Source organism: Gopherus flavomarginatus, chromosome 2 (genome assembly GCF_025201925.1).
Source record: "Gopherus flavomarginatus isolate rGopFla2 chromosome 2, rGopFla2.mat.asm, whole genome shotgun sequence".
Lineage (NCBI taxonomy): Eukaryota > Metazoa > Chordata > Testudines > Testudinidae > Gopherus > Gopherus flavomarginatus.
In genome coordinates this window covers 156134691-156162154 of record NC_066618.1, presented here as the reverse complement: position 1 = coordinate 156162154, position 27464 = coordinate 156134691, and the positions used below count along the sequence as shown (strand labels likewise).

At 43.0% G+C, this 27464-nt stretch overlaps 1 protein-coding gene across 18 annotated transcripts in view; it reads right to left on the bottom strand.

The window, feature by feature from the left end:
• AAK1 (AP2 associated kinase 1) overlaps positions 1 to 27464 on the bottom strand; it is a 137718-nt gene that overhangs the window by 67943 nt on the left and 42311 nt on the right. For all 18 annotated transcript variants that reach the window (XM_050939857.1, XM_050939850.1, XM_050939855.1 and 15 more), the window contains exons 3-5: positions 12721 to 12839; positions 9575 to 9683; positions 7083 to 7225 (exon numbers count right to left, since the gene is read on the bottom strand). In XM_050939857.1, coding sequence (XP_050795814.1) covers positions 7083 to 7225; positions 9575 to 9683; positions 12721 to 12839 — 371 coding nt within the window. The remainder of the gene's footprint in view (positions 1 to 7082; positions 7226 to 9574; positions 9684 to 12720; positions 12840 to 27464) is intronic.

Here is a 27464-nt window from a genome sequence, read left to right as displayed (position 1 = left end):
TAGTCTTTAAGGTGCCACCGGACTCCTCGTTGTTTTTGTTTATACAAGTTTTGCATAGAAAATATAGGATACCAAGTATACAATGGTTATAGCTAACAAAATAAGATCTGAGCACACAACATATATACCTTAGACCTACTATCAGAGTATCAGCCCCTGACCAACACGGACTCCAGCCCTCTCAAGCAATGTCTTCCCCACAAAATAGCTTGCAGAACTAGGCCCATTAGATTAAGCCCAGTTCCTTTCTTGACCATGGGCTACGTTGATCACAGGATTGTTACTGAATTTTATCCAGCTTGATTTTCATGCAGGCTGTCAAAAGGCTTAGCACTTACAAGTGGTATTTGATAGATTAAAGTCATACAACTGGATACTGAAACATTTATGACGGGCACAGGGTTTGTCTCTGGCTACTCCCAATATTTAAAAACATTGCCAAAACACTAGGATTATCCAGGTATTGTTTCAAACCAGTAGAGCCATTGCCTTCCGTCACACTTAGCCCTTTCAACACAGATGGAAACAGAGAGAGAGAAGGAAGGATAGGCCAGGGTTTGGACACTAACCTAGGTTCAGGAGACGTCTGTTCAATTCTCCACTCCACCACAGACTCTGTGAGACACCTTGGGAAAGGTCACTTGGCTTCTCTACGCCTCAGTACCCATCTGTACCAATGGGGAGAGTAGCATTGCACCACCTCACAGGGCTGTTGTGAGGCTAAATATATTCAAGCCCTGAGAGGCGCTCAGATACCTTGAGACTGGAGGACATATGGCTACATAAGATGCATTGCTTTAGACGTCCAATGCCGTTGTACAAATTTATTAGCTAACAAAACCGTTTTAAAAAGGGACTTCCCTTCAAAGATGAACTAAAAAAATGGAGATTTTAAGCAACAGAAGAAAATAGAGCCTACAACGATTGCAGCTGGGAAAGAAAAAATTCTTGGCTTGCTTAACCCATGCTCATAACACCTCTCCCCCTCTACTGACATCCATCTGCTTTCAATAATGCACTGTGCACAGCTGTTCTACCTAGCAGAGCTACAGCAACAGAGTTATTCCTTATTCCAGGCAATACCCTGTAAACATTTCCTTGAGAGACCCTCCACTTTAGCCTGTTGAGAATTCCTACACTGTTGTGCACTGAAGCATGTAGCAAGGTTTATTATGGTGGCATCGGGCTCTCAACATGCAGGTTTCTTCCAACCCCCTTTCAATAAACTTCCAAAGAAAATAAAGTGATTCTGATGAGAAATGAATGACTGTGGCTGACTGGTGGGCCAACAGAATGGATGGTTTGTTTCAAAACCAGGCAGGAGGTGCTTTTGTTCAGATCAATTATCTCAACCACCAGGACCAGATTGTTACAGATGCTGATGAAGTCAGTGGGAACTCAACAGTTCTACAGTCAGACATTTACAGTCCAAAACTGAGACAGATGTGGGAAAGCTGTGGGTTGCTTTGGCCTCATTAGCCAAAGGACATTGCCTTTAACTTTGGATTCAGAGGCAGTTACTGCTTCCTGCTAACACAGCAAGAGAAAAGGTAATGGGGTGAGGGTGGAGGAAGTGGGATAGATCAGTATTTTCTTTAATTGACAAGTAATAGGCACCTATCACCTACATCTCTAAAGAAAGCCATAGCTTCAGACCTTGCATGTTGCACTTAATATGGTCTAACAGTATCAAATCTAACTAAGTGATTTGGGGTGCTTTAATTTTTGGGTACTTGACTGAGACACCTTGAAAGGGGCTGATTTTCAGAGCATGGGTGCTCAGTGTTTCTAAACAGGGCTCTTTAAGAGGTCTCAAGCTAGGCATTCAAATATTAACCACCCCTCCCGCTCCCCCCCGCCCAAAATCACTAGTTACAGTTTAACTGTAGTATTTTATAGCAAATAAGCTGCATACCACCATAGCCTGTGGAAGTATTATGATTTTGGAATACTATTACCATGACCAAGATCATGCTTAATTATTATAGTAAAGTTTCAACAAATATACATCACTAGGCCGAACACTGAAGCCAAGAAAAAAATTAATCTATGAAATCTTGAGACAGATGTTTATAGGTGGTGAGCTGAGGCAGCAGGGAGAATAAATCAGATGCATTGTTATCCAACAGAGACTCAGACTGCCTAGTCACACTGCATTGGAAGTATGACATTCAGAGGATTAGTATTACCACCCCCCAACCAAAAAAAAAAAGGCAGAAATCCATAATATTAGTATGGCAGCAAACAGATTCTGACTATTCCATAGCTCAATACAGCCAAAAGAGCTTGCGTTTAGATCATCTGAATTGATCAGAGTGGTGTTTTACAATCACCTGCTGCATCTCTGCTATAGCAGAAACAAGCAGCGCCTCTGACAATTCAGCTTCTTTTACAAGTCTGGAGTTTGGAATGGGTTTGGACTAAACAGAAGTATCATTTGAAAGAGCATGCGGCTTATCATTAAAGGAAGCTTGGAGCTGACCTGTGCTTTAGAAAATGAGAGTCACGTGGAGCTAAAGAAGAGGAGGAGCCTGAATATTGATAAATTATACAAAAAATTGCCTGTACAGGAACTATGTAGAGCAGGGGTTCTCAACTTGTTTCTTTCTAAGCCCCCCACCAACATACTACAAGACCACAGCTCACCTGTGCCACAACAGCGGCTTTTCTGAGTATAAAAATCTAGGGTCGATGTTAACAGGTCGCAAGCAGGGCAATTGCCTGTGACCCCATGCCGCACGGGCCCCCACAAAAACTACGCTGCTCGGGCTTCGGCTTCAGCCCTGGGTGGTGGGGCTCAGGGCCCTGGGCTTCAGCCCTGTGCAGTGGGGCTTCAGCTTTCTACCTTGGGCCCCAGCAAGTCTAACGCTCGCCCTGCTTAGCAGGCCCTGCAAATCTGCTCACAGCCCTCCCCCCAGTAGGAGGCTCCAGACCCCTGGTTGAGAAGCACACTAACATTAGTGATGTTATGGAAATCCTTGCTAGGATTCTCCTACCGCCCACCTCTTGAAGTTTTCAGGAAAGACTTGCTCTCTGTTAGGCACGAAGACTACATTTTCCCCTTAACAGTGTTGTGATGAAGTGGGACTGGTTTTAATGTTTCCTCTTAATACTGTGTTGGTGCCTCAGCTCTGGCCAACCCTCTGTCACCTGGCAACTAATGGCCAGGCCCTTTCCCCCTGCCAGGGGATGCTAAAGGTGTTGGAGACAGAGAGGTCAGGTGAACTCCTGGCCCGGGAAAGAGACAAAGCTGAGAGAGGAGGGGCTGGAGGGGGTTTGGGAGTTTTTTGGAAGCTGGCTGGAAAATGGAGGGGAGCTCCGAGGAGGCTCGGGCCTCCCAATGGGGCGGTGGCCTCCCTGGGGCCCCAGATGGACCTAACTGAAGGGGATCCTGTTGTCTGTACTGGCAAGACCTGTTTTGGACTGTGTTCCTGTCATCTAAATAAACTTCTGTTTTACTGGCTGACTAAGGGTCACGTCTGACTGCGAAGTGGGGGTGCAGGACCCTGTGGCTTCCCCAGGACCCCGCCTGGGCGGGCTCGCTGTGGGAAGCGCACTGAAGGGCAGAGGATGCCGAATGCTCCAAGGAGAGGCCCAGGAGGTGAAGGCGTGTGAGCTTCTTGCCCTGAAGATAGTCTGCTATGAGGGAGAGGAGGCTCCCCAAAGTCCTGACTGGCTTTCTGGGGAGCAGTTGCAGAGCATCGCCCGAGGACTCTGTGACAAGGGTTCACTGCAAAACCAGGGGGGTCTGCAGCAGAGAGATACTAAGAAAACAGAAAGCATTAGAGAACACCCAGTCCAGCCTGCAAGTGAGCCGGATGTGAATCAACGCCTCAGGACCATGCTGGGAATACTCTCACTCAAATGGAAACCTGAAACAAGTTTTTTAATGCCCTGTGGATATAGGTGCATACTTATTACAATATACACACAATGCCAGTTATTGTATAATATGTAAATAAACACAGTATGGCCATAAACGTGCAAATACAAAGAGATGGCTTTGTGCTACACAGCAGCCTGCCATCCCATTGGGAATTAATAGCATTGACAAAGGACACAAGGGTTCCAACCCCAAATACAGTTTGCTACCCTAACCCGAGGGGGTCAGGGTTACCAACACCCGGGGGGGGGTCTGTCTTCTCTTACACTTTGACAAGACTGGTATAACTTGCTGTACCAATGAAGTCTCGTTGTATTGAGCTAGAATTGTGTTCACAATATGGAATCTTTAAGAGTAAATACATACATACATAGTACTTCGCTCATCTGTAGCTCTCAAAGCGCTTTATGAAGGAGGTCAGTATCATTATCTGGGGTGCTGGAACTATTTGTAAAGTGGGGTGTTGAGAGCCATTGAACCAAACTGTAAACCCTGTATATGATGGAAACTACTTCAAACCAGGGGGTATGGCAGCGCCCTTAGTTCTAGCACCTAAGGCATTATCCCCATTTTACAGATGGGGAACTTTTAAAGTTTTATATTTGGCCATCTTCAGACCCCTTACCACGCTGCAATCAATGAGACTACCTTGAGAAGAATAGTAAAATCAGTAGCACCAGAATCTGGTGCACAGCATCAATTGTGAATAAAACATGAGCATTATCGTGAAGTATCATGAACTACCAAAAACAAATTAAATACCTTGGAGAAGCACCCGGAAACCTTGCACAACACAATGGTTGACATTAACCAAAACTTCATGAGATGAATAAATATAAAGATCAGAAGGAACAATTTGATTGTATTTGTGGATTGATCCTGCTTTAAGTTTATTCCTCTTCCTTTTTCCTTAAATGAGGCTTCCTCCCCCACCACCATCTGGCCCTCGCTTCTTTTTCATTATATTATATATTTCCCATCCCCCAAGTGCTTTTACTGAATATTGTATCCTCCTCCTCATCATCATCTGCACTGTGGTAACACCTAAGGACTCCAATCGTGGACCAGAGTCCCACTGTGTTAGGCGCTGCACAAAACAGAACAAAACAGATGGTCCCTGTGCCAAAGAGCTCAGAATCTAAGGAAGTGTTGTACTACAGTGTACCTTTCACAGTTTTATGACTGTATTTACTGCAATTGTGTAGTTAGACATGTTTACAGGCTCATGGTTCTTAAATAAAAAGACAGTATATTTTTTAATTGAAAAACTCCGAAGACTGTGGTGACACTGTGGATGTGCAGCAGCTGCAATGGAGTTATCTTTTTCTAGGCTGAATCCTACATTTTCCTGCATTATTTCAATACCTACACAATCCAGATCTCTCAAAAAGTGTGTTGTTCTGCAAGCTCTTTGGGGCAGGGACTGTGTTTTTGCTACATGGGTGTATTTCTGGTCCCCAGCTCTGATTAGCATTTCTAGGGGCTATAGTAAAACTAATATTAAACTTTGTGTTCATGTCCCAAGGCAGAGGATGGCAAATTTTTGACCCATGGGCGTGATCTTATCATTAAAAGAGGAGCAAGGTTTCTGATGTAGAAACCTCACTGATGATCTAGTGATATTAAACTAGCCCATAGCAGTCAGTTTCAAGTAAGAGTGTGTGCGTGTGTATTTTAGAGAGAGAGAGAGAGAGAGAGAATTAACTCATTAATCCATCATAGATATCTCAGCATTTATTCCTATGTTACATACTGATACAGAGTTAAATGATGCTAAAGCCAAAGCCTAACAGCAGATGTGAAATTAGCAACTAACCAACCGGTTCTTCTCTGTAAACCTCTTTTTATGTGTATTGCCTATCCAAGCTACTGGAAGATTCCCATTGACTTCAATGGGCTTTAAATCAGGCCCTAAATTTGTCAAAAACCAGAATCAGCTCACCCCAACTTAAAGCCATCTACAACCACATTCATTAGATTTGTTTCATGCATTCCAACTGACCACACCTTAGGTCACAAATACGTTAAGTGCCCTGAAGCACAACCACACCACTTAGCTGACTTAGGCTTACTACCTGGTTCCTTTTGCTGCAGGTGTTTTGTTTAGCTTCTCTACAGAAGGGGCCTGCAGCATAGAACAAAAATTTGTTTAAGGCTCAGAAAAAACAAAGCCTGATCCATGAAGTATATTTGAATTTCAAATGTACACATGGATTCTGCTTCTTGGGTGAACACGTCATTTGGGCATTTTAGGAGTTGGCTGAGAGGAAGAGGGAATCCATGTTTTGTTTCATGATCTCAAAGGTGGCAACTTCAAAAGCATTCAGCGTTGGCCTGACTCTGTTCCCACTAAAGCCAATGGGGGTTTGACCATAGACTTCAATCTTAGCCAAGCAAAACAAAGGGTGAGGGGATATGATTGGTCTCTATAAATATATTCCAAGGGGTGGTGAAAGGAGAGAAGAACTATTTAAGCTACATGACAACACTGGCACAAGAACAAGTGCACCTAAGCTGGCCATGAGTGAAGGCAGGTTGGAAAAGAGAATCATTGTTTAAATCAGAGGAGTGAGTTTCTGGAACAGCCTTTCAATAGGAGCCAACTGTTTTTAAATTGGAGCTGGATACGTTTATCAGTAGGATTATACGACAGGCTGCCTGGGACAGAAGAATACTGGCCTCCATGATGGGTCCCTTCCAGACCCATGTTCTTAATAGGCAGCAGAGCAGGTGAATGTTTCTGGAAATCTCACCTTTACCCTGTTGTGTTTTGCAGCATCTAAACGAGGGTCAGAGTTGTGTGCTTAGGCAAGGTCTGTTATACAGAAAAACCCACGAGCTGAACTCTCCACCCAAAAGGTGACTGGAATTCATGGTGAATAATTGATCTCATGAACTTTGGCAGGCTTTTTGTGACACAATTGTTCACAAATGGCTGCATAATTTGAGCAGACCTGTAGATGGTTGAGCATCTGGCAAACAATGTGACTTTTCTGTTAATAGGCAAAAAAGTTTATTAATGAATAAATGTTCTTATCAATATAAATGTTATGGCAATACATCGCGTCCCCGATCAGGAGCAAGACCCATTGTGCTAGACATTGTCTAGAGGGTAGATGCAGTCCTTGCCCAGAAGAGTTGCCAATCGAATACGTTATTCAGACAGCTCCACTCTGTACCATTGGTATCTATGAGTTACCTTCAGATCCCTGTGGATTATAGGCATTTTACATTGGTGCAACCTAGCTACAGCTTCACAGGTATCGCAAAAGATCTGCAAGACTTCATTCTCTGTGAATCCCATCTGCAAGCGTTGGTTCATCAGGTTCACCACTTGGCCTCCTGAGAGAAGAAAAAGCCAAAATAAATTAAAGCTGCACCTACTGCTAAAAGCACAGACCAGTCAAAAAGGAGACACCTTCTCCAAAAGGGTCCAACATGCCCAGGTTTTAAACTGCCTGGTATTGTGGCATGTGTGGCCTTATGGTCCAAGCATAATCCTGGGAACTAGAAACTCATGAGTTCCAACTCCACCTCGGACCAAATCTCTCCCTGGGGCCTTCAGCATCTCACTTAAGCAACCAACTTAACCTCCTGGTCCATCGGTAAAATGAAGTGTCTTATGTACCTACCTGTCAGGAGGTGACACATTGAGAATGTGTTTGTTTGGAAAGTGATTTGAGAGGAGTTACTGATTTTAATCTAAGATTTAAAAGTTTCCACTAAGTGCCTCCACCCTCAGATCTATACTAGGAAAAATAATTGCAACATTCAAACATGTTTTTGATGAAGCCATGTTCTTGTCTCATCTCTGTAGTCATAAAACCCGCACCAGATTAGAGAAATACCTTTTAGTCATGCATAGTTTGGGCTAATCCAGTGGCTCCCAACCTTTCCAGATGACTGTACCCCTTTCAGGAGTCTGATTTTGCTGCAAACCCCCAAGTTTTACCTCACTTAAAAGACTACTTGCTTACAAAACCAGACATAAAAATACAAATGTCACAGCACACTATTACTGAAAAATGGCTGACTCTGACTTTTACCATATAATTATAAAATAAATCAATTGGACTATAAAGATTATACTTGCATTTCAATGTATAGTAATATAGAGCAGTATAAACAAGTCACTGTTTGTACAAAATTTTAGTTTATACTGAATTTACTACAGCTTATTATGTATCTGGTTATAAAACTAGGCAAATATCTAGATGAGTTGATGTACCTCCTTGGAAGACCTCTGCATATCCCCCAAGGATATGTGTATCCCTGGTTGAGAGCCATTGGGCTGAATATAGTTCACGAACTTTTTTTGCCCATATATAGGCAAGAAAAAAAAAAAACACAAGACACACCCACCAACCTACATACATTGTTTGGCCAGAAATGCATCTCAACCATGAATTTTTTTGTAGTGTAGATGGGGGACCTTGAGAAAGTGACAGAGTGAGAGCGACAGACCAAAATTTTCAAGAGCGACCAGTGATTTTTGGTGCCTCAATTTGTGTACCTGTCCTCTGAAAGTCTGGGTACTTTCAGGTGTTTTGAGTTGGTGCACCCAAAAATCACAAGTTACTTTTGAAAACCTTGGCCATAAAACTTGTAGCAAAGGAGAGTGTCATTTAAGTCATATATATCAGAAGGTGTCAAAACCTGTCTAACATGACTATACTGTACAGCAGTGGCAGTAAGCTCAGTTGTAAACTGTTCAGGCTCTTAGAGTGTGATCTCTGCATATGGAGGCAGAATGATTGATATCATGAGCTCTCTTTGCCAAGGAGGAAAGCAATGATAAGAGGAAATCTAATATTTTTATATAATTGTCTCTAAAATGTTTAGAAGCATTTGCCACCTAGGCATTTTCAATACAGTTGTTTTCATGACACTAGGGGGCATCTGGATGCGTGTCATCTCCGTCCCTATCATCATTGTGGGAAGCAAAGCCTCAGCCTTCCCTCTAAGCCCCATGCAACAGATGTCTCTACACATCTAACAGATGTGTAATAGCATCCATCTCTCTTGAATAGCACACAGCAGATTCCTTTTCAGATTTGTGGTAGTCAAGTCTTCACAGGAGTCTCACTACTTGACAATGCTCATGTACCTCTGCCTGACCTAGGGGGTTATTCTGGAGGCTTGAAATCAAGATTGTTTATACAAAAGTTACTTTATTCACCCCTCCCCTTCTGTCTGGCACTTAATTTTAACAATGTCCAGCGCATTGGAGGCTTTCATCTATCTGTGGTTAGAATCATTTGAAGTTGGGGAATTTAGAAACAGACTCATACACTGTATTAAAATGTGACTTGCAGGAACGAACACACACATGCAAAAGAGAATTTCACTGTTTAGTCTGGTGGCCTCAGAAGACTGAAGTTATTTCACATGGAAGCAGCAGATGGAAACAAAACACAGAGAACCATTAGGCCTAACAACTTAAGCAAGGGACATCTTAGCCAATGGAATAAGGTGCTAGCAGTTCTATATTCTTATTCTCATGAATAATGGAGACCTATTCATTTTATTGTGGGGCAGGATTCGACTGGCTTGGTTACCAATTATTCACTGATGCCGAGGAAGGGTTGGGCCTAGGAGTAGTTTTCCTAAAGAAAATTATTATACAAGTGCCTTGAGAGTTTCTCAGAGGTATACTTGTCCCAATGAGCAACACATTGAGCGACCACTTACCTCTGCAAAAGTCCATTAGAATCAAGACTTCCCACACGTCACCACTGCTCACTGAGTTTATACTAGAATCAATGTATCCAACAATGTTCTTGTGTCCAGATAGATCCCTCTGTAAGAAAAGACACGTTAAAGCACAAAACAGCCAGGTATACAGCAGTTACATTTTAAATAGGTTGATCTGTACAGCACAGACTTCCCAGTGCTGACCTGTCTAGTCTCTGTGTTAAGGTACAGGTCACTTTGGATTAGTCATCATACAGAAGAAGTTAGTCAACTTTTAATTCTGCCTTTGTTGGTTTCTTGTCTGGTGATTCTTAGGGCAAAAAGTCTTGATCAACAAGTCACCCAGCCCCCTGAACTATCTATTGTGCCTCTGTTCAAAAGGTGTGCCCATGATAATAGCTTGATCCAGATTTAGGTCATCTCATTGATCGGGTGCTCCACAGTGAGTAACCTAGAGCAAGCACTTATATCTGCACAAGGGAGACTGAGCCAGCAATTGCCATGTATAGAATGAGCTGCGTTTCCTCTTTACCCTCCCCAGATTAAACTGCATGTTATTAAACTAACAAGTTTGACCTTAAAAATGCAGCTCTCTTCTGTGGAGTGACAGTAAAATGGCTTTTTGGAGTCCTACATTTAGCTATTTTTGCATCTTACAAGAGATGCTTCTTTCAAAAGCCCAGGTTTGCAAACATGCTGAGATGCAACAGTTAAGGTGGGTTCTTTCCTTCTTGCACAACCTCATCAGTAATAGAGATTCTTCATGTCAAATTCTGCCTTCACTTAGAACCATAGAAGATTAGGGTTGGAAGAGACCTCAGAAGGTCATCTAGTCCAAACCCCTGCTCAAAGCAGAACCAACCCCAGCTAAATCATCCCAGCCAGAAATGTGTCAAGCCGGGCCTTAAAAGCCTCTAAGGTGGAGATTCCACCACCTCCCTAGGGAACTCATTCCAGTGCTTCACCACCCTCCTAGTGAAACAGTGTTTCCTAATATCGAGCCTAAACATCCCACACTGCAACTTGAGACCATTGCTCATTGTTCTGTCCTCTTCCACCACTGAACAGCTGAGCTCCACCCTCTTTGGAACCCCCTTCATGTAGTTGAAGGCTGCTATCAAATCCCCCCTCACCTCTACTCTGCAGAAGAGAAAATAACCCCAGTTCCCTCAGTTGCTCCTCATAAGTCATGGGCCCCAGCCTCCTAATCATTTTCGGTGACCTCTGCTGGATTCTCTCCAATTTGGGGACCAAAACTGGATGCAGTACTCCAGGTGTGGCCTCACCAGTGCCGAATAGAGGGGAATAATCACTTCCCTCAACCTGACGGCAATGCTCCTACTAACGTAGCCTTATTACCCTCAGCTATACCTATTATCTTCCAAAGGTTAACACAGGTGTAAGGCAGGGCACAAATTGGAGACAATGGGGTTGTAGGGTGGCTCTGCAATTGGAACTTGGTTAATGAGTCCATTGATGATGTGAACACTAGAAGAGACTCCAGTTCGCTCTCCCAATGTTGTGTCAGTTCTGCAGGTCTGACACGAAGTAAGAGTTTCACATGAACAGATAGAACAATGTAGAGAGTAAGGTATTACTCTTTTTACAGAGGCTTTTCAGGTTTGACCGCACTAACATAAGATCATGCAGATAGTTTTGTTCCATAGTCAATAGAAGGAAGTGGACAAATAAAATGCAAGCAAACCAACTTTCCAAGTATAAACTGAAAAAAAATCTAATACAAGGTCTAATCTTAGCTGTGCCCCCACACTATTATCTAGGGCTAAGATGATGTCTCCATGAAAGCTGTGCTGCATCGTGTGGTGTGGTAACTCTTGAAATTCATATTGAGTCACAGCCATAAAGTAACACATGAGTTACTACAGAGGATGCACACTTGCTACTGTTGCAGGTAAGGGGTTCCATCATACATGTCCTTTTTCCAAGGCTACACCTAATATGAATTCACAATGGGATAAGACTCAAAGTTTTAGGGAAACTCAAGGAAAAAAAGGAAAAAGCCTTAAACTACCATTTCAAAAAAAAAAACTTCAGCACCCAAGCTGCTAAGTTCAAATCAAGGTTAATAAGCCCTGATAGAGGCAGCCCTGCCCTGCACACCGAAAAACCCTCTGAACTTGTGTTTGTATAATGCAAAAAAATTACTAACAACTCTATTTAAATTATGCCTGCAACTAGTCTACAATACAACCAATTACTTTAAAATATATCTGGACTACTGTTCAAGGCCATTACAGACAGTTACCTTTATAACAGCTTCTCAGCATACACATTTTTACTAGACATCCATATCAACATTTGTACCAACTCCAACCTGAAGGTTAGAGGCTGCTCTCAGATTAGTCTTTGCTTGGATGTTTTCCATTCAAATGCTGACCAAGTTCAAACGTGCTAAGCTCAGTACTGCTAGCCTCCAGTGTTCAAAAAAGTTAGTCAAGTTCCCTCTAAGCTGCACAGCCACGCAGCAGGCTATCAAGGGCCATGCAGGTGGAGAGAGGTGCCTCTTCCCCGGCTGTTACAGCAAGAGAGGGCTGGGGGGAGTCCTCTCACCTCGCCACAACCCTAGGGCAGCCTACACCCCAAACCCCGCAGCCCCACCCCAGACCCGCACCCCCAGCTAGAGACCTCACCCCAACCCTCCGCCCCAGCCTTGAGCCCCTTCCTGCACTCTGAACCCGTCGGCTCCATCCCTGCCACACATCACCTCCATATTGGTGTACATAACAAAATGCATTCCACACATGTATGTAAAACATTAGAGGGAGCATTAGTCTACCCTTCCCCTCCCCCCCCCCCAAAAAAAAACGAAACAAAAACAGGAAGTGGGCTAAAGAAAAAAAAATGCATGAGATTTTATAAAAAACCATTTTAGTTTTTTTATTTGCTTTCTGGATTTTGAAACTTTAGGATTCACATGTTCTACAACAGACACAAAGGCTAGAAACTTACTTTGAAAAAAAATCATGAAAGCGGAGATTCTCACATAATCATGTGACTTCAGGAGCTCTCCTCTCTCTCTCTCTCTCTATTATATTTATTTTAAAAAAGAAAAAAAGGAAAAAACCACAAATAACATGCCTTTCCATGAACACTTCAGGACCCCCTAATGCAGCATGACTTACCATGATCTGAATCTCTCTTTTGCAGACTTGCAAATCGTGCTCATTGTTGACGTACATTCGTTTCAGGGCACATTTCATCCCATTGTTAGTCCTCACCAGAAACACAATAGCAAATCCACCTGCAAGAAACATCTCATTCAGTAATGGAGAAACGCCTTGATCCATGCTTCCAAGCCTTGTCATTTGGCTTCTGGCTGTTTTCACAGCCTCCTTGGGGTACAATGAGTAAACATGATATTCAGCAGCAGTCCTCAGTGACAGTATCTTTGATCAGCCCAGCACGGCAGCTTGTATCTCTACTTATATGGTTATTTCACGGAAATAAAGCATCGGAAGGGGCAAATTTTCAATTAAAGAAATCAAAGTCAAGTACATACTGATAGCAACAAGCAATTATGTGAGTTACTTAGCATGCTACATGGTCTTTTATTGCACCATTAGTTTCCATTATAGTGAGGAAATCTGAAATATAGAACAGCAGCATTGCCTTCTACAGAAGCGAGAACCACAAAACATCCACAGCCTTCACTAAATGCCTCAAGCGGAGCATATTTACAGCTTCTGAAGCACTTTCGCAAACTGCATTAGAAGCCTAATTTGTGCCACATGGAACACAAGGCAATCTCCTGTGCATTGTTTGATGGTATTGCTTTAAAAAGCATCACACAATTCATTTTGTGGTCATGACTATTAGCCAAGTCACGACCCCTACAACCTACACCGCTGGCTTATGAGGAAAGCCTTTCATCTCTATTACCAATGCTCAGAAATTAAAAAGGCCAGTGATGCTTACTTGGAACACTCGACAAGAATAGGACGACTAGAGTATTCTCTCATCAGAATTCTGAGCCCGGCTTTTAGAGATCAAAATAAATTTGGACGCAGTGATTCCAAATCGCCTTCAGCACATTGTTGAAGTGATACATAATGATAAAAAAGAAACAACAGCATACTCAAAATGACAGCCAAACAGCAGTGTGTGGACATTTCTTTATGCTCAAATTACAGCACACATTTCCTTAAAATATTTGAGCTACTAGCAATAATGTATTATTGGACTTTAACTCAGTATCTCCTTTAGCACACCCCAAGAGAGATCAGGCTCCTATGTGCTAGGGGCTGTGCTTAGTACAGAAGAGACCATCCATGTCCCCAAGAGCTATGATCTAAACAGAAAAAGGGTGGAAGAAAAAAGGGAAGGACAGTATTATGGTTAGAACACTAGTTTGGAGTTCAGACTCCTTGTGTGATCTTGGGGAAGTCTCATTGTACCTTAGTTCCCATCTGTCAAATGGGGATAATAGTAACTTTCCCACCAATGGGGTGCTGTGAGGTGAAGGGTGACTGGGCCCTCACAGGCTATCTAGATTATAATCATACCTAGATATTTATTATTAACCCCGTTTTACAGAATGGGGAAACCAAGACACAAAGGGTATGTCTGTACAGCAAAGAAAAACCTGCAGCTGACCCATGCCAGTTGACTCAGACTCGCGGGACTGTTTCATTGCTGTGGAGACTTCCATGACTCTCCCACGGCACAGGGTCCTAGAGCCCAGACATCTACACAGCAATGAAAGAGCCTCGCAGACTGAGCCCTGCAAGCCCAGGTCAGCCATGAGTGTCTAGTTGCTGTGTAGACATACTCGGAGACTAGGGAGCCAAAGCAACCAGGTGCTATTTACATGCCTGAAGTTAAGCACATGCTTAAATGCTTGGTTGGGTCAAAGCCTAAGACAGTGACTTGTGAAAACTCTATGGCAGAACCAAGAGCTGAACCCAGACCTGCCCGCTCCCATTCCCACCCAGTGCCTCGATCATGAAACCCCAATGTACGGATACTGAAATCCTTATAATATAGCCAATTAGTACATGTTTAAAAACATTCATTTGTGTGGGTTCTGAGGGTAGCAGATTTGAGGGTGGGAGGAGAAGGCAGGTCTTTTGATACAATTATACCACATAAGTGGACATGTTAAGTACAGAACTTATATTAACATTAAAAAAAAAAAAGACTCATTCTTTGGTACAGAACCACCTGTGTGGTAGTAAATTCCCCAATCCATTAGCTAATACATTCCTCTACGTTACTGTGACTCTAGTAAACATTTCAGAGGGTAACCAAATCAAGAGTAAAATTAAAATTTCATCTAATCTAATGGGGGCTGGGGGAGCAACATAATCCTCATTGCAAGCCCAATTAATAAATCCAGAGAACAGCACTGCTTGTGTGTTTGTACAGAGCCTAGTACAATGAGGACGAGGACTGTTCATGACATGGTCTTCCAGGAGCTCTAGTAATATAAATAAACCAACCACCACTGATGCCACATGCCCCTTTCAAAGGGGATATCAGAAATGTTTGCTTTATGCATACTGGAAGGACTCAAGAACTCTCTCTTCACTTGGATCTTGCACAGTGCACAGTTCCACCCTAGGGTTGGAGCACAGAGACTGCTTTCATCAGTCATGTGAAACACAGGACCATCAAAGAAGAGATCAGTGCTCACGCCTTGGAGTCTTCAGGTTTCTTCTGGGCAGGGAAAGCTCTGGTTATTGCTCCTCAAGAAGGGACCAGCAGAAGTGTACTTTTCAGTAACAGGTTCTGTAAATAGCAGCTTGGGCTGACCATCCTAGTTCTCAGAGGGTATTTTCACCAACGTGTGTGGCTTTTTGGATAAGCTAGTCATCTGAGCATGCCTAAGAGTCCACCTCCCTGTGGGCATGCTGATCTAACCCTCTACAGATGCTAGATGGATGGCCTCATGAATGGAGACAGTGCTGGTATAACATCTTGTGCCAAGATTCTACAGGGGGAGCAGCCAGGAGCATACATGGCTAAGGAAAGAGCAAAGTTCAGTTTGTGAACTGGAATAAGGTTCTACAGCAGTAGCAAAAATCTGGAATCCTGTCATTGAAATTCATTGCTAGGACACCCAAGACAGCTTGCCCTCTTTTAATACACTCTAGAATAGAACCAAGGCTACATTGCTTTTTGTTCTGATGCCATGGACATTTTAAGTACCAAGCCCATCAAGTCACTTACCTTGGACTTGTCTCATCTCATCTCCCCCCACTCCCCAGACTTTACGGTAATAAGGAAGGCAAGGGAAGGATATTTTACTTCCCCATCAAGACACAGGTATAGTTACTGGCTCCCTGTGAATGGCATTTTTAAGGCCAAGAAGTCAATGGAAAACACACTCTCATAAGTGACAAAATCTGAACATGTTCAGACTCCAGGTCATGAATTTATTTGCGGCCGGGGGGCGGGGGGGAAAACAGCAGGTGGAATGAGCCCACTGCATTCATGTAACAAGTAGTAAAATAGATTCTGCCAATTTACATATTTAGCAGCAAGCTTCTCTCTTTACAGGGCTTTTAAAAGGTTTACAGATACAAAGGGAGACAGAACACTTAACTCAGGCAGGCTCTTTGTGAAATATTCATCTTTGCCTGAGATCACTTACAAACCTTATTTGTGAAGTTAAATGCAGATATAGCACCTGGGGAAGGCAATGAAAAATTAAGTGGCTTTCATAGAGCTGAAGATATCTAATAGGGGCTGGCACCAGACACCTCGGAGTTAGACCTAGGATAGTAATCACATATTTGGAACCCAACTGTGCAAACACGGATTTCTTCATGTTATGTTGCATAAAGATGCAATAGCCACCTGCTAAGTAAAATTTAGCATTAAAATCACTTGCATTTGACATGCTAACAATAACTAGTGCTTGCTAGTTGTTTCCAAATTGGATGTACATGCAGTCTAAGTCTGGAGCAATGGTACCCCTTTCAGGAGTCTGATTTGTCTTGTGTACCCCCAAGTTTCACCTCCCTTAAAAACTACTTGCTTAAAAACAAAAAAAGCGTCACAGGACACTTATTGCAAAAACGGCTGACTCATTTTTACCATATAGTGTAATTATAAAATAAATCAACTGGAATATAAACAGTGTACTTAGATTTCAGTGTACAGCATATAGAGCAGTATAAACAAGTCATTGTCTGTATGACAGTTTGTACTGACTTCACTAGTGCTTTTTACATAGCCTGTTGTAAAACTAGGCAAACTACTAGATGAGTTGATGGTCTGGGACAGAACTGACAGGGGACAGCCTGGGTACAAGGGCTTTCCATATGCTGCCTTCCCCAGCAATGGGGCCAGAAACATGCCACTAAGGGCCAGCATGGCACGAGCTCAAGGTGAGGTTCCCAACTATAGCCAAGTAGTGAAACAGATTTTAAACTAGGACACAACCCCAGGGTGGAACATGCCCTGCAGATGCTGTTCTACCCAGGCCAATATTTTCTACAACTAGCTAGTTATTTGGGGAGGGGGGTTAAAATTTTTGGGTGCCCAAGTTGAGACACCTGAAATTGAAGCCCCTTTAAAGTGTCAAGTCAAGCACCCAAAAAAAACCAACACACAAACAAACAAAAATAATCACCAAGTCACTTGGAAAATCTTGGACCAAAATAGGAGCCTTTGCGGTCCTACTCTAACAAAGTTTGCTCTGCTACTGTACGATTTTGAAGAACTGGTTTATACATCTTGGCTGTGCTACCTTCATTTCCACCCGCTTCAATGTCTGAGAACGCAAGAGTTACAGCCCTACTGAAATAGTTTCTTTTGTGAGAGTCTTTCATTGAGCTAGTTGGAAAAATCTAAGCATTGATGATTCTGCTCCAGGGGAGTAGTACCTCCCCCAAAACAGACTAGCTACTAATTCATTGCTTAGAACATACCAGGGTGGATATAAAAATAATAATAGTAGAAAAAAAAAAGTAAATCTGATTTCAAATCAGATTTTTTTTTTAATAAAATGCTTTCTGAGGGGAAAAAAAAAACTATCTAAAGATATTTTTGAGCTATAATGTATCTTAATTAAAACTATCTCATCGTGGAATAGGGATTATAAATTCTAAATCTATAGTATGAGACAATATATTCATGTAATGTTTAAGAAAAGTTTTATAAGTGAGTTCTAATAGTTCAAGGATTAGGGACTCAATCTTATGTGGTTCCACAGGCTTCTGTATAAGATTTAGGTTAATTTTTCTGTCTACCCAATTGGACTCAGTGCTCAGTCTAGAAGATACCATCAGAGATGCTCAATTTTGCCGTTCTCAAATTGTGGATTTGTGTCTCCAGAGGTAACATGCTTGTTAACAGCAAAAATGTTTTAAAAATAATTAAAATGATATATAGAGGTGAGAAATAACAGACCTCAACTCTATTGTCCCTCTGCAAATTGTGTACACAGAGTCAATCCCTTACCTCTCTCTAAAAGTGCAAAGTTTCAAAAAGTTCAATGACTAGAAGATTGTTGGGGGTGGAATAGATCTGGACAAGGAGAAGAAGTCTGGAGATAAATGTGAGAAGCGAGGGACATGTGCTTTTTTGTTAAAATATTATTACATGTTTTCTGTTGAAGAAAAAAAATCCAGAACATTTAATGTGGTTGTTTTAGATAAATAAAACTATTTAAATGTCTGTCTGGTGATGTTCTCCTCCTAATACAGCATGGCAAGAAAATCTTCCAAATATTAATGATTAACCTGTTGACTTGGACATATTTATGAAGTCATTGAGAGGTGAACTATCTGCTTCAATTACCTTTGGTAAATCAAATAACCAAACAATCATTTGCTGATACAGCTGTAAAACTAATCTGAAAAGTTTTCAAAATAAATCACTATTTAAAAAATGTTTAGTGTGTACCTTCTAAAAATGAAACCTACATCTCTGAGATGTGAGTAACATGTATTAAGGTTATAACAACCAACAAGAATGCACTTGTACAGAAAACCATGATTAAATCAAGTCTTCTTGACTAGTGATTTAAATCAAATCCACCCTAGAATGTACCCTTCAGAAGCAGCTTTGCTCCCCGTAATAATAAAATTATTCCTGAATGTTGCCATGCTTATTAACTCAAACACTCCTAGAGCACGGCTGATAGAATATGTACCTCTGATCTACACTGTGCTACTTTTGTTGGAAGTGACCAAGCCAACAGGCATCTCAATTAGATTGACCCCAGTGGTTCAAGGGTAGCAGATAACAGAAGTCTAGAATCAATTAGAAAGTTAATTTCTGAGAAAGTAGGATTAAAAACTTGGCCCATTAGGGCTCAACACGCTTCATATAGCAAAGTGTCTTCTGCATGGATCGATGGGAGCGGAATCTGTATAGGGGAATTGGCACTCTCTCCCTCGCCTGAGTTCAGAGAGGTGGACAACTTTAAGTTATTAAATGTTTATTACAGCTCATTTTTATAAACTGTGCTGCGAAGTTATATCCTTGCACCCTTTCCTTCAACTGCTGTCAACTTTGACTGACATGATTGCAAATTTAAGCAATTCAAAAGAATTTAAGTGTATCTGCAAACAAAATAAGCTATCAAGAGAATGACTTGCTACACATAACAGTGCCAAGCTTCTCTCAAAAGGAAATTAGTTATGGATTAATCACAGTGCAAAACAATAAAATACAATAAACTAAGGGAACTAATTACATTTGCTATCAGACACAGAACACACAGTGGCTAGAGTCCATTCAGAAGGGATCAAAGAATTTTAAGGCCAGAACGATCATCATATCATGCAGTCCAACTTCCTGACAACACAGGCCACAGAACATCACCTAGTTACCTGTGTACTGAGCCCAGTTTGTGTCTGGCTAAACCTTATCTTCTAGAAAAGCCATTTGGTCTTGATTTGGAGACATCAAGATATGGAGAACCTACCATTCCTCTTGGTAGTTTGTTCCAACAAATAATCACCCCCACTGTTTAAAATTAGAAACAAGACACACCTTTTTTTTAATTTGCCTGGCTTTAACTTTCAGCCTTTTGTTCTGGTTATGTCTTTCTCCACTAGATTAAAGAGCCCTTCAGTACCTGGTATTTTCTCCCCGGGAAGGAATTTATACACTGTAATCTTGATCTTTTGGATAAGCTAAACATACTGAGCTCCTAAATCTCCCCCTGTTCTAAGGCATGTGTTTTCAGTCCAGGTTTCAAGGTTGATTCCATTGAGCCTCTCCTCCTTGCGCACTGCAACCAGGTGACATTTACTACAAAGCTTGATCAGAGGCCCAGGAACGCAGCGGTCTAGAGCTCAGTAAGCGTCACCTGGCTGCCAGTGAAGTGGAAATGAGAACAGAAAGGGAAGCACTCAGTAAGAGGTGGGAGCAAAGGTGAGAGGCCATCAGAGCACAGATTAGGGGATACAGTAGAACACAACAGCTGCTGTGTCTCCAGAAAGCCCGCAGACCCCAGAACACAACCGCCCCAGCAGAGTGGAAGGCTGCTTGGATCATGTGGAATCCCCATCACTGGAGGTTTAAGAACAGGCTGGATAAACACCTGTCAGGGATGGTCTCCGTTTATTTGGTTCTGCCTCACCACCAGGGCCTGGATTTATAACTTCTCAAGGTCCCTTCCCAGGGCCAGCGCTTCCATTTAGGCGACCTAGGTGGTCGCCTAGGGCACCAGGTTTTGGGAGGGCGGCATTTTGCTGCCCTTGGCGGCAATTTGGCGGAGGGGGGTCCTTGTGCGCTCCAGGTCTTTGGCAGCAATTCTGCGGCGGGTCCTTCACTTGCTCCAGGACCCACCGCAGAAGTGCCCCGAAGACCGGGAGCGCGGAAGGACCCCCCCGCCGCTGAATTGCCGCCAACCGGGAGCGGGAAGGACCCCCGCCTAGGGCGCCAAAAACCCTAGCGCCGCTCCTGTTCCTTTCAGCCCTACATTTCTATGATTTTAAGACACTGACAAGCTCCTTAGATACTTAGGGCCTAATGTTCTCAAGTGCTTAGCAGCCACAACTCCAATTGAAGTCAATGTGAATTACAAATCCTTGGAGTCAGCCTCAATGTAAACTAGGCCCCTGTTCTTCCACATATGCTGCAATCACACCTCCGGCTGCAGTGCGGATGTACCCTTAGTTACAGACTAACCCATTAAGCTACTGAAAGGGGTAAAGTCCAGTCTCTCCTGCACCTTGAAACAAGCTGCCAAGTCACTCTTCTGGGTGTGAATGGGTTCGTGGCAGAGTAAAAAGCAAGGGAGGCTAAGAGTCATAAAAGGCCCACTCACTGAACAGTACTCCTCTGAGAAGGTTAGTCGTGAAGGAACAGCACCGGCCTGGGGACTCCGAACACTTGGGTTCAGTTCTCAGCTCTGACACAGACTCCCTGCGCAAATGTAGGCAGAGTCACTTTCCCTTTCTGTGACTGGCCTGCAAAGCAGGGGCAATGCTTCCTTGCCTTCCAGGGTGGCAGGAAGATGAATTCATGTATTAATCTTTGTGAGGTGCTCAGACAGTGCAGTGATGGAGGGCTAGCTGGGAATAATATGAATTGGGTGCCTAGTTCAAAATGCTGGAGTCCCAAACAGATCCGGGGGGAAAAGACGGGGGAAGAGAACCAATAGCCATGCGTCTTTCACCTTGTATTCCTTGCACACTTTCAATGGCTTCAGTGTGACTCCCCTGGGAAGAGATGATTGAAGTCGAGTTACAAGGCATTTGGACTAGGTTTCCCTAAATGCTGAACACCCACAGCTCCGAATGGACTTGGAAAGGAACCAGCTCAGCAATGTCGGATGGGAGGAGAAATTGGGCCACCAGTTATGCAGTGCAAATATGCATGCATGCGCGTGCACACACCACACACAAGAACAAACTGCAGGGGTATGTGTGCGCGTGCCTTCATGTGACGGAGAGCAAATCAGAGCCAACACAGGACTGCTCTTCCTTACAGGATTGCAGAGAGGCTATTCTGGAGATCACTCTGGTCCAAGTTTGCTTGTATGTATGTCTGTCTATTGCAGCTATCACTTAGTGCCCATGGGCTTTCCAGGCACTTGACTATCATCAGTTTTATGAACCTAAAACGTGCTTTTTTTTTTTTTTTTTTTTTGCTATTTTCAATTTTGCTTTTTGAACTAGAACGCTCCAGTTCTCCTAAACAATTGCCCACAGCTCCATAGGCTCAAGAGGCTCTGTGACAAGAGGCCTCTGCTTGTCAAGCCTATATGGCTAGTAATGTTCCACTAATAAAGGAAGCCTCTAGGGAAGGGAAGCAAGTGTACATCACACAGCTAAATAGGAGTTTATTATAAGCTTCTGTGTGCTCTTAATGGCCAAAAATCTATTTCCTCTCCTCATAGAGGGCATCGTGAGAGTGCAAGAGACCTGTGTATCGCTCAGACAGTTCAGAACTATAAAAAGATTACACACACACACACACACACACACACCCACCCACCCATGTAAATAGTTCACTCCACTCATTAAAATGCAGCCAACCTCTGGGGTGGAGAACAGTAGCAGTACACAACAGCTGAAGGCACAAAAAAAAAACCCTCACCACAACACAATACTATGCCCAATTAATATCATGGAAAATTTACATTCTGCCTTTGTAAATGGCACAATGAGCCAGACTGGACACCAGAGTAAACACAAAAAACACATCAGTTCTTATAAGAAGTGCCATGAGAGTTTATCATCATCAGGAGGTGGTCAGGATATTACTTTTAATTCACATGCAGGTGATTGCATCTGCAGCAGTCCGGTGCCAGCCAGCATGACACTGGTTCAACATTTAAGAAGGATGAATGCCACTTGTCCAGTCACTAACGTCACTTCCTGCAGTACTTGGGTTTTCACTGAAAGCTTCCCTTTCCAAGTAGAGACTTCGGATGGCCCTGCATGGGCTGAAATCTGACTAAGACATGGGAATATTTTAAGACCGACAACTGGAAGACACAACCTCATATTATACCTCCTCTCCAGAGGAGATGCACTGATCTGGAGGTCTATTCTGGTACTCCGCATCTCGCAAATGTCTGCCTTGCAAATTTACTGCAGGCCACAACACCAGCTTTCCATTTTGTCACTTACAGCAACTACGTACAATGAAGTACATATCTTGCCAAAGAAGGGATTTACACCATTTTTCCTTTTTCATCAGGCAAACAAACAATGGGAGTGTCATCATTTTAAGGTTAGAAGTTTGTGCACATAAAACTAGCCAATGTTTATACTTTTATCGGCAACTGTGGAATAATCTGTTTTTACTATTTTGTCATTTAAACTGGAAGTCCTTTGGGAGCTGCATGTTTAGTATTGGCTTTTCAGTAAGTAACATGCAAAACCCAGTGAACATTTTTCAGCAAGGTACTAAAGGTAGCAACACGAAGCCCAATGGATTGCTGAAAGTTTATTGTGGCAGCTTCAAACTGCATTTAAGAGTGATGCTGTTCAGCAGAACAGTCTGAGGAAGTGAGCCATCCTACTGAACAACTGGACAGCAGCCAGCACAGCCCTAATAAGACATTTCCAGTAGATTTTGGACAATATTGTTCCAGCAGCATTACTCAGCAGAATTAGAATAGAGTGGCCTAATTTTCCAAAGGCACTGAGTACACACTGATTTCTGTGGAAGCTGTGGGTGTTTGGAGGCTCCGAGTATCAGTCCACCAGTATTACAGCCCATGTTGCCAAAAGTGTGGCCACCTAGGACTTCATGGCTACTAGACATTGTGGCCACTCAGAACTTCACTGCAACAGGGAATATTCCAAACAAATCATCTAGAGTTGTAATAGTAAGGAGATCAAGGATTTTGAATCTGATACAAAAGCCTTATGTTTCTGGGCTTAAACCAATTAACGGTCAGGAAGGAATTTTCTTGGGGAGGCAGGGGGCAGGTTATACCATAGCCATCAGCTGCAGGGTTTCTTTCACCTTCTTGTGAAGCAGCTGGTGCTGGCCACTGTCAGAGACAGGATATTGGACTAGCTGGACCACTAGTTTTATTTCATATAGTAATTTGTGTTTCAGATTCTCCTCCTTCAAAAAATCCAAGCCCTTAACATCAGACCTAAAAAAGGCTATCCATGAGCAGTACATGTCCTATAGCACACAGCTGAGCAGCGGCACATATACACGTTCACAACACTATCTAGCTGTGAAATCTTGAGTGCATTTCATTCATGTGTCAAAGTTAGACACACGAGCCAAATGAGCTTTAATAAGTTCCTTCAAAATCTTTTACTTGCAAGTTTTGATTTCAGACAAGGTAGCCTGGGACACTGGATTTTCAAAAGGTTTGTTCTCATTGTGCCCAAGAAAATGGGGTCGTTCTGCAGTGAAAAACCTGCCTTGCAAAACAGAGCATTAGAATGCTAGTCTACTATAACTACAGACCGTGACCTAACTGATCACATGGGCTCCGTGTGGAAAACAATGGTACAAGGTGTAAGTCATCAGCAGTGTATTTTCCCTCCATTGACAATACAAGTTTGTTTGAATTTGGGTCTAATCCATTGCTTCCATTTACTTTTTAAATTGTGCATTTGGAACAGCTAATATATATTAAATATATTTTGTTTTCATTACTTGCTCCCTCAGTTCTGTGTATGATACTTTTGCCCCTTGCAAGACAAAACCCCTGTGGTATTAATTTTTGGCCTGGGAGTTGCATCATTTTAGGATGACAACCAACATTTTGCCCTTAGTGCCTTTCAACCAATGTGCTTTAAACATTAAGCTTCACAGCACTCTTTGGACAGTGAGCCTATGTTGACAAATGGGGAAAGAAGGCACAGATGAGTTAAGTGATTTGCCTAAGATCATAAGAGGAGTCAGTGGCAAAGCCAGAAACAGAACCCAGGGGAAAGAAAGATTCTCAGCTGATGTCAAACATCATAGCTCCATTGAAGTCAGCTGACCCCAGGAGTCCCACCTCCACTGCTGTAATGAGATGGTCACACATTTCAATAAAATACAAGCCTGGTACGTGGATTTAACGCAACAAAGGGAAAGCAGAAACAAGTGGCAGGGAACGTCGTACTTTTCAACAGCAAGTGGTTTTATAATAGAATTCGGGTGAGCTATTATATTCACCCACCACTGATTGAACAGTGTAATTAACACAGCTCTTCGCTCAGCACATGGGCTCTGGTTACTTTAATTGCCCACCATGTGCCATTTAGAGAAATCAAACACCAGCCTTGGCTCTCAAGGTTTCTGGATGACAGGGAGTATCTTAACTGGATATTAATTCAATTGATTTTGATTTTTCATACTCTACAACAAAAGAGAATCAGTCAATCACTCACACACACACACACACACCCTCCCCCCCCCCCTTATAAAAGGGAAACAGACCCATCAGGTCATCCCCAATCAAATCAAGTAACCAAGTGATAACAAGAACTAATCAATTTCCCCACACCATCCCCAGTCTCATACCACCACCACTACCCAGCACCCAACTCCAGGGGAGAACAGGTAAGCCCACTGGTGTGCTCTGAAGGCTGATGAACTCTGGCTGCTATGGACTTGAAGGAGCAAGTTCCAAAAGGTCCAGAGGCCCCAAACACAGAATGCTCTGCTAGCCCTGGATTGCTTATACCAACAGGTCCTCAAGCAACCACAGCAGCATCTCACAGGGAGAGAGGCTGCATCCGAGAGACAGGTCCCAGGCTGTTTGTCTTGTAAGATCCCAGGCACAAGAAGCCAAAAATTCAAGTCTGCCAGGTGTAAGAGCTGAATTTTGAACCCACTCCTTGGCAGGCAGGGTACAGCAGCCCACAGATCAACTCCAAAACCAAGAAAAGAAAATCACCACTCCCCACTTTAGTGCTCTTCTTCTGACCTTCCCTGCACGTCAGTATGAACAGCAGCTATCAGCTGCAGCTATTAGGGGCCAGACTTACATCGGTCTTTAACAGTTTAAAGTGACTTTGTCAGGCTAAGAGAGTCATCACTAAAAGCAGTTTCCTTTTTCCAGTACCTACCACTGTTCCTGATTTAATGCTGGAAAGGCCATCCAAACCCATAATTTCTTTTAATCATTTATGCACTTTGAAATAATAATTAATAATAATAGTCGTCCTTAGGAAAAAAACAGGCTGCAAGGCACTCACTGTCTGGTTCTCGCCCGTTAGCACAATGCTACAATAATTGTAAACCCTGCAGGAGGTTGTTTAAATCTAGACTCAGCAACTGTTCTTTGACATTGATTTTAGGAACCCCAGAACACGGACATTAGGATACAGACAACCTTCTAACACAGAACTAGAGTTTGGCACAAGATACTCAGTACAGTCTTTGCAACAATACTCCAGTGTCTTGAGAAACTTACTATTTCTTGTAAGACTCTAGCACTTAAAAGGCTCCCTATTGAGATCAGGGCTCCACTGCACTGAACACTAAGACACGTAGTAAAAGACAATCCTTGCTCTTAAGAGCTTACACGGGAAACAGACAAGACCTCAAAAAGGATGGGAAGGGGAAATGGAAGCATAGAGATGTGCAAGACCACACAGCCAGTTGGCAATAGCGCAAAGAATAAAACCCAGAACTCTCGGGACAAGGTAGATCGTTTTCCCACGTTGTAATGTGAAGCAGCAACCACTAGCCATAAAACCACAACCCATCAGAAATGCTCTTGTTCTTTTCCTTGGCCTCTTGCTATCCCGCTCTCGTCCGACAAGATGTTGAGGAAAGCTTGACCTTGACTATCACAGCCCGAGGTGAAGCAGACCATCCAGGAAAGTATGCTTGGAGCAGAGAGAGACCCAAGACAACAGCAATAAATCTGACTTAACTTTGGCACAGTTCACTTGGAGCTGAACTTGGGACTACAAACAAACACACACGCCCTTATGAACTTAAAGATTTCTTTCCTTCCAAACCTAACGATCAAAATGAATCGAGAGTCAATTGTCTGGTTTTATTTTAAGCTCCTGGAAAAAAACCTACAAAAATTAGAGCAATAAAAAGAAGTCCTTTCCACTAGAGTGAAATATATTTTTGTATAAATAAAAAAAAAAAAAGTTACTGGACAGGCTCTGTAGAGTCGCTTAGACTTGTTTTCAATCACTAGAGGTGCAGAGCACAACCAATTGGTAATTTTCTCCCAGTAACCCATAAGCAGCTGTTGCAGCACTGTAGGCTAAAGCCCAAATTAGCCAAATTTTGGTCAAGTTAAAAAGGGAAATGAATCAAAGAAAGAAGAAACTAGCAACACAACAAGTAAGCATTACCTGGGGAGTAACGAGGAATGCAGATTACAGGACCATTCGCGTCTGTTTGGAGTGACCATCTATCCAGCCACAAATAACCAGATATTGCTCACTCCAAGACCATGCACACGTGTGGTGGGATCTGAGCAGCACCAAGCCAGCCACGATCTTGAAAGCTTCTGCTGCCCCAAGTGAAATTAGACAGATGTGCCTGCTATGGGGTCAGAGGCCAGGGCCGGCTTTATGACCCGCGGGGCCCGATTGGAATACTCGGCGGCGAGGGCTACGCTCCAGGTTTTCTGCGGCACTGAAAGACCCCCCCGCCGCCGAAATGCCACTGAAGACCCCAGGAGCAGATCCCCCACTGCCAAAATGCTGCCAAAGACCCTGGAGCAGGGCCCCATAGGCACAGGGCCTTCTTTGGCGCAGGGCCCGGTTCTGGGGAAATCAGGTGAACAGGCTTAAAGCTGGCCCTGTCAGAGGTAGTGGTCCTTACCAGAGGAAAGTTTAAGGCAAAGGAACTGTCTGACTAGGAACATGTTCATGGACTGCATTAACGGACAGGCATTTTCCTACCATTTTTGGCATGGGCGGGGGAGAAAGTGAATGTCTGCCTCAGTGGAGGTGAAGAGATGCACAGTTTGTCAGCAGCTGTTTGAAACTGAAGGTATTGAAGTAGAAACTTTCAAGAGGGACAA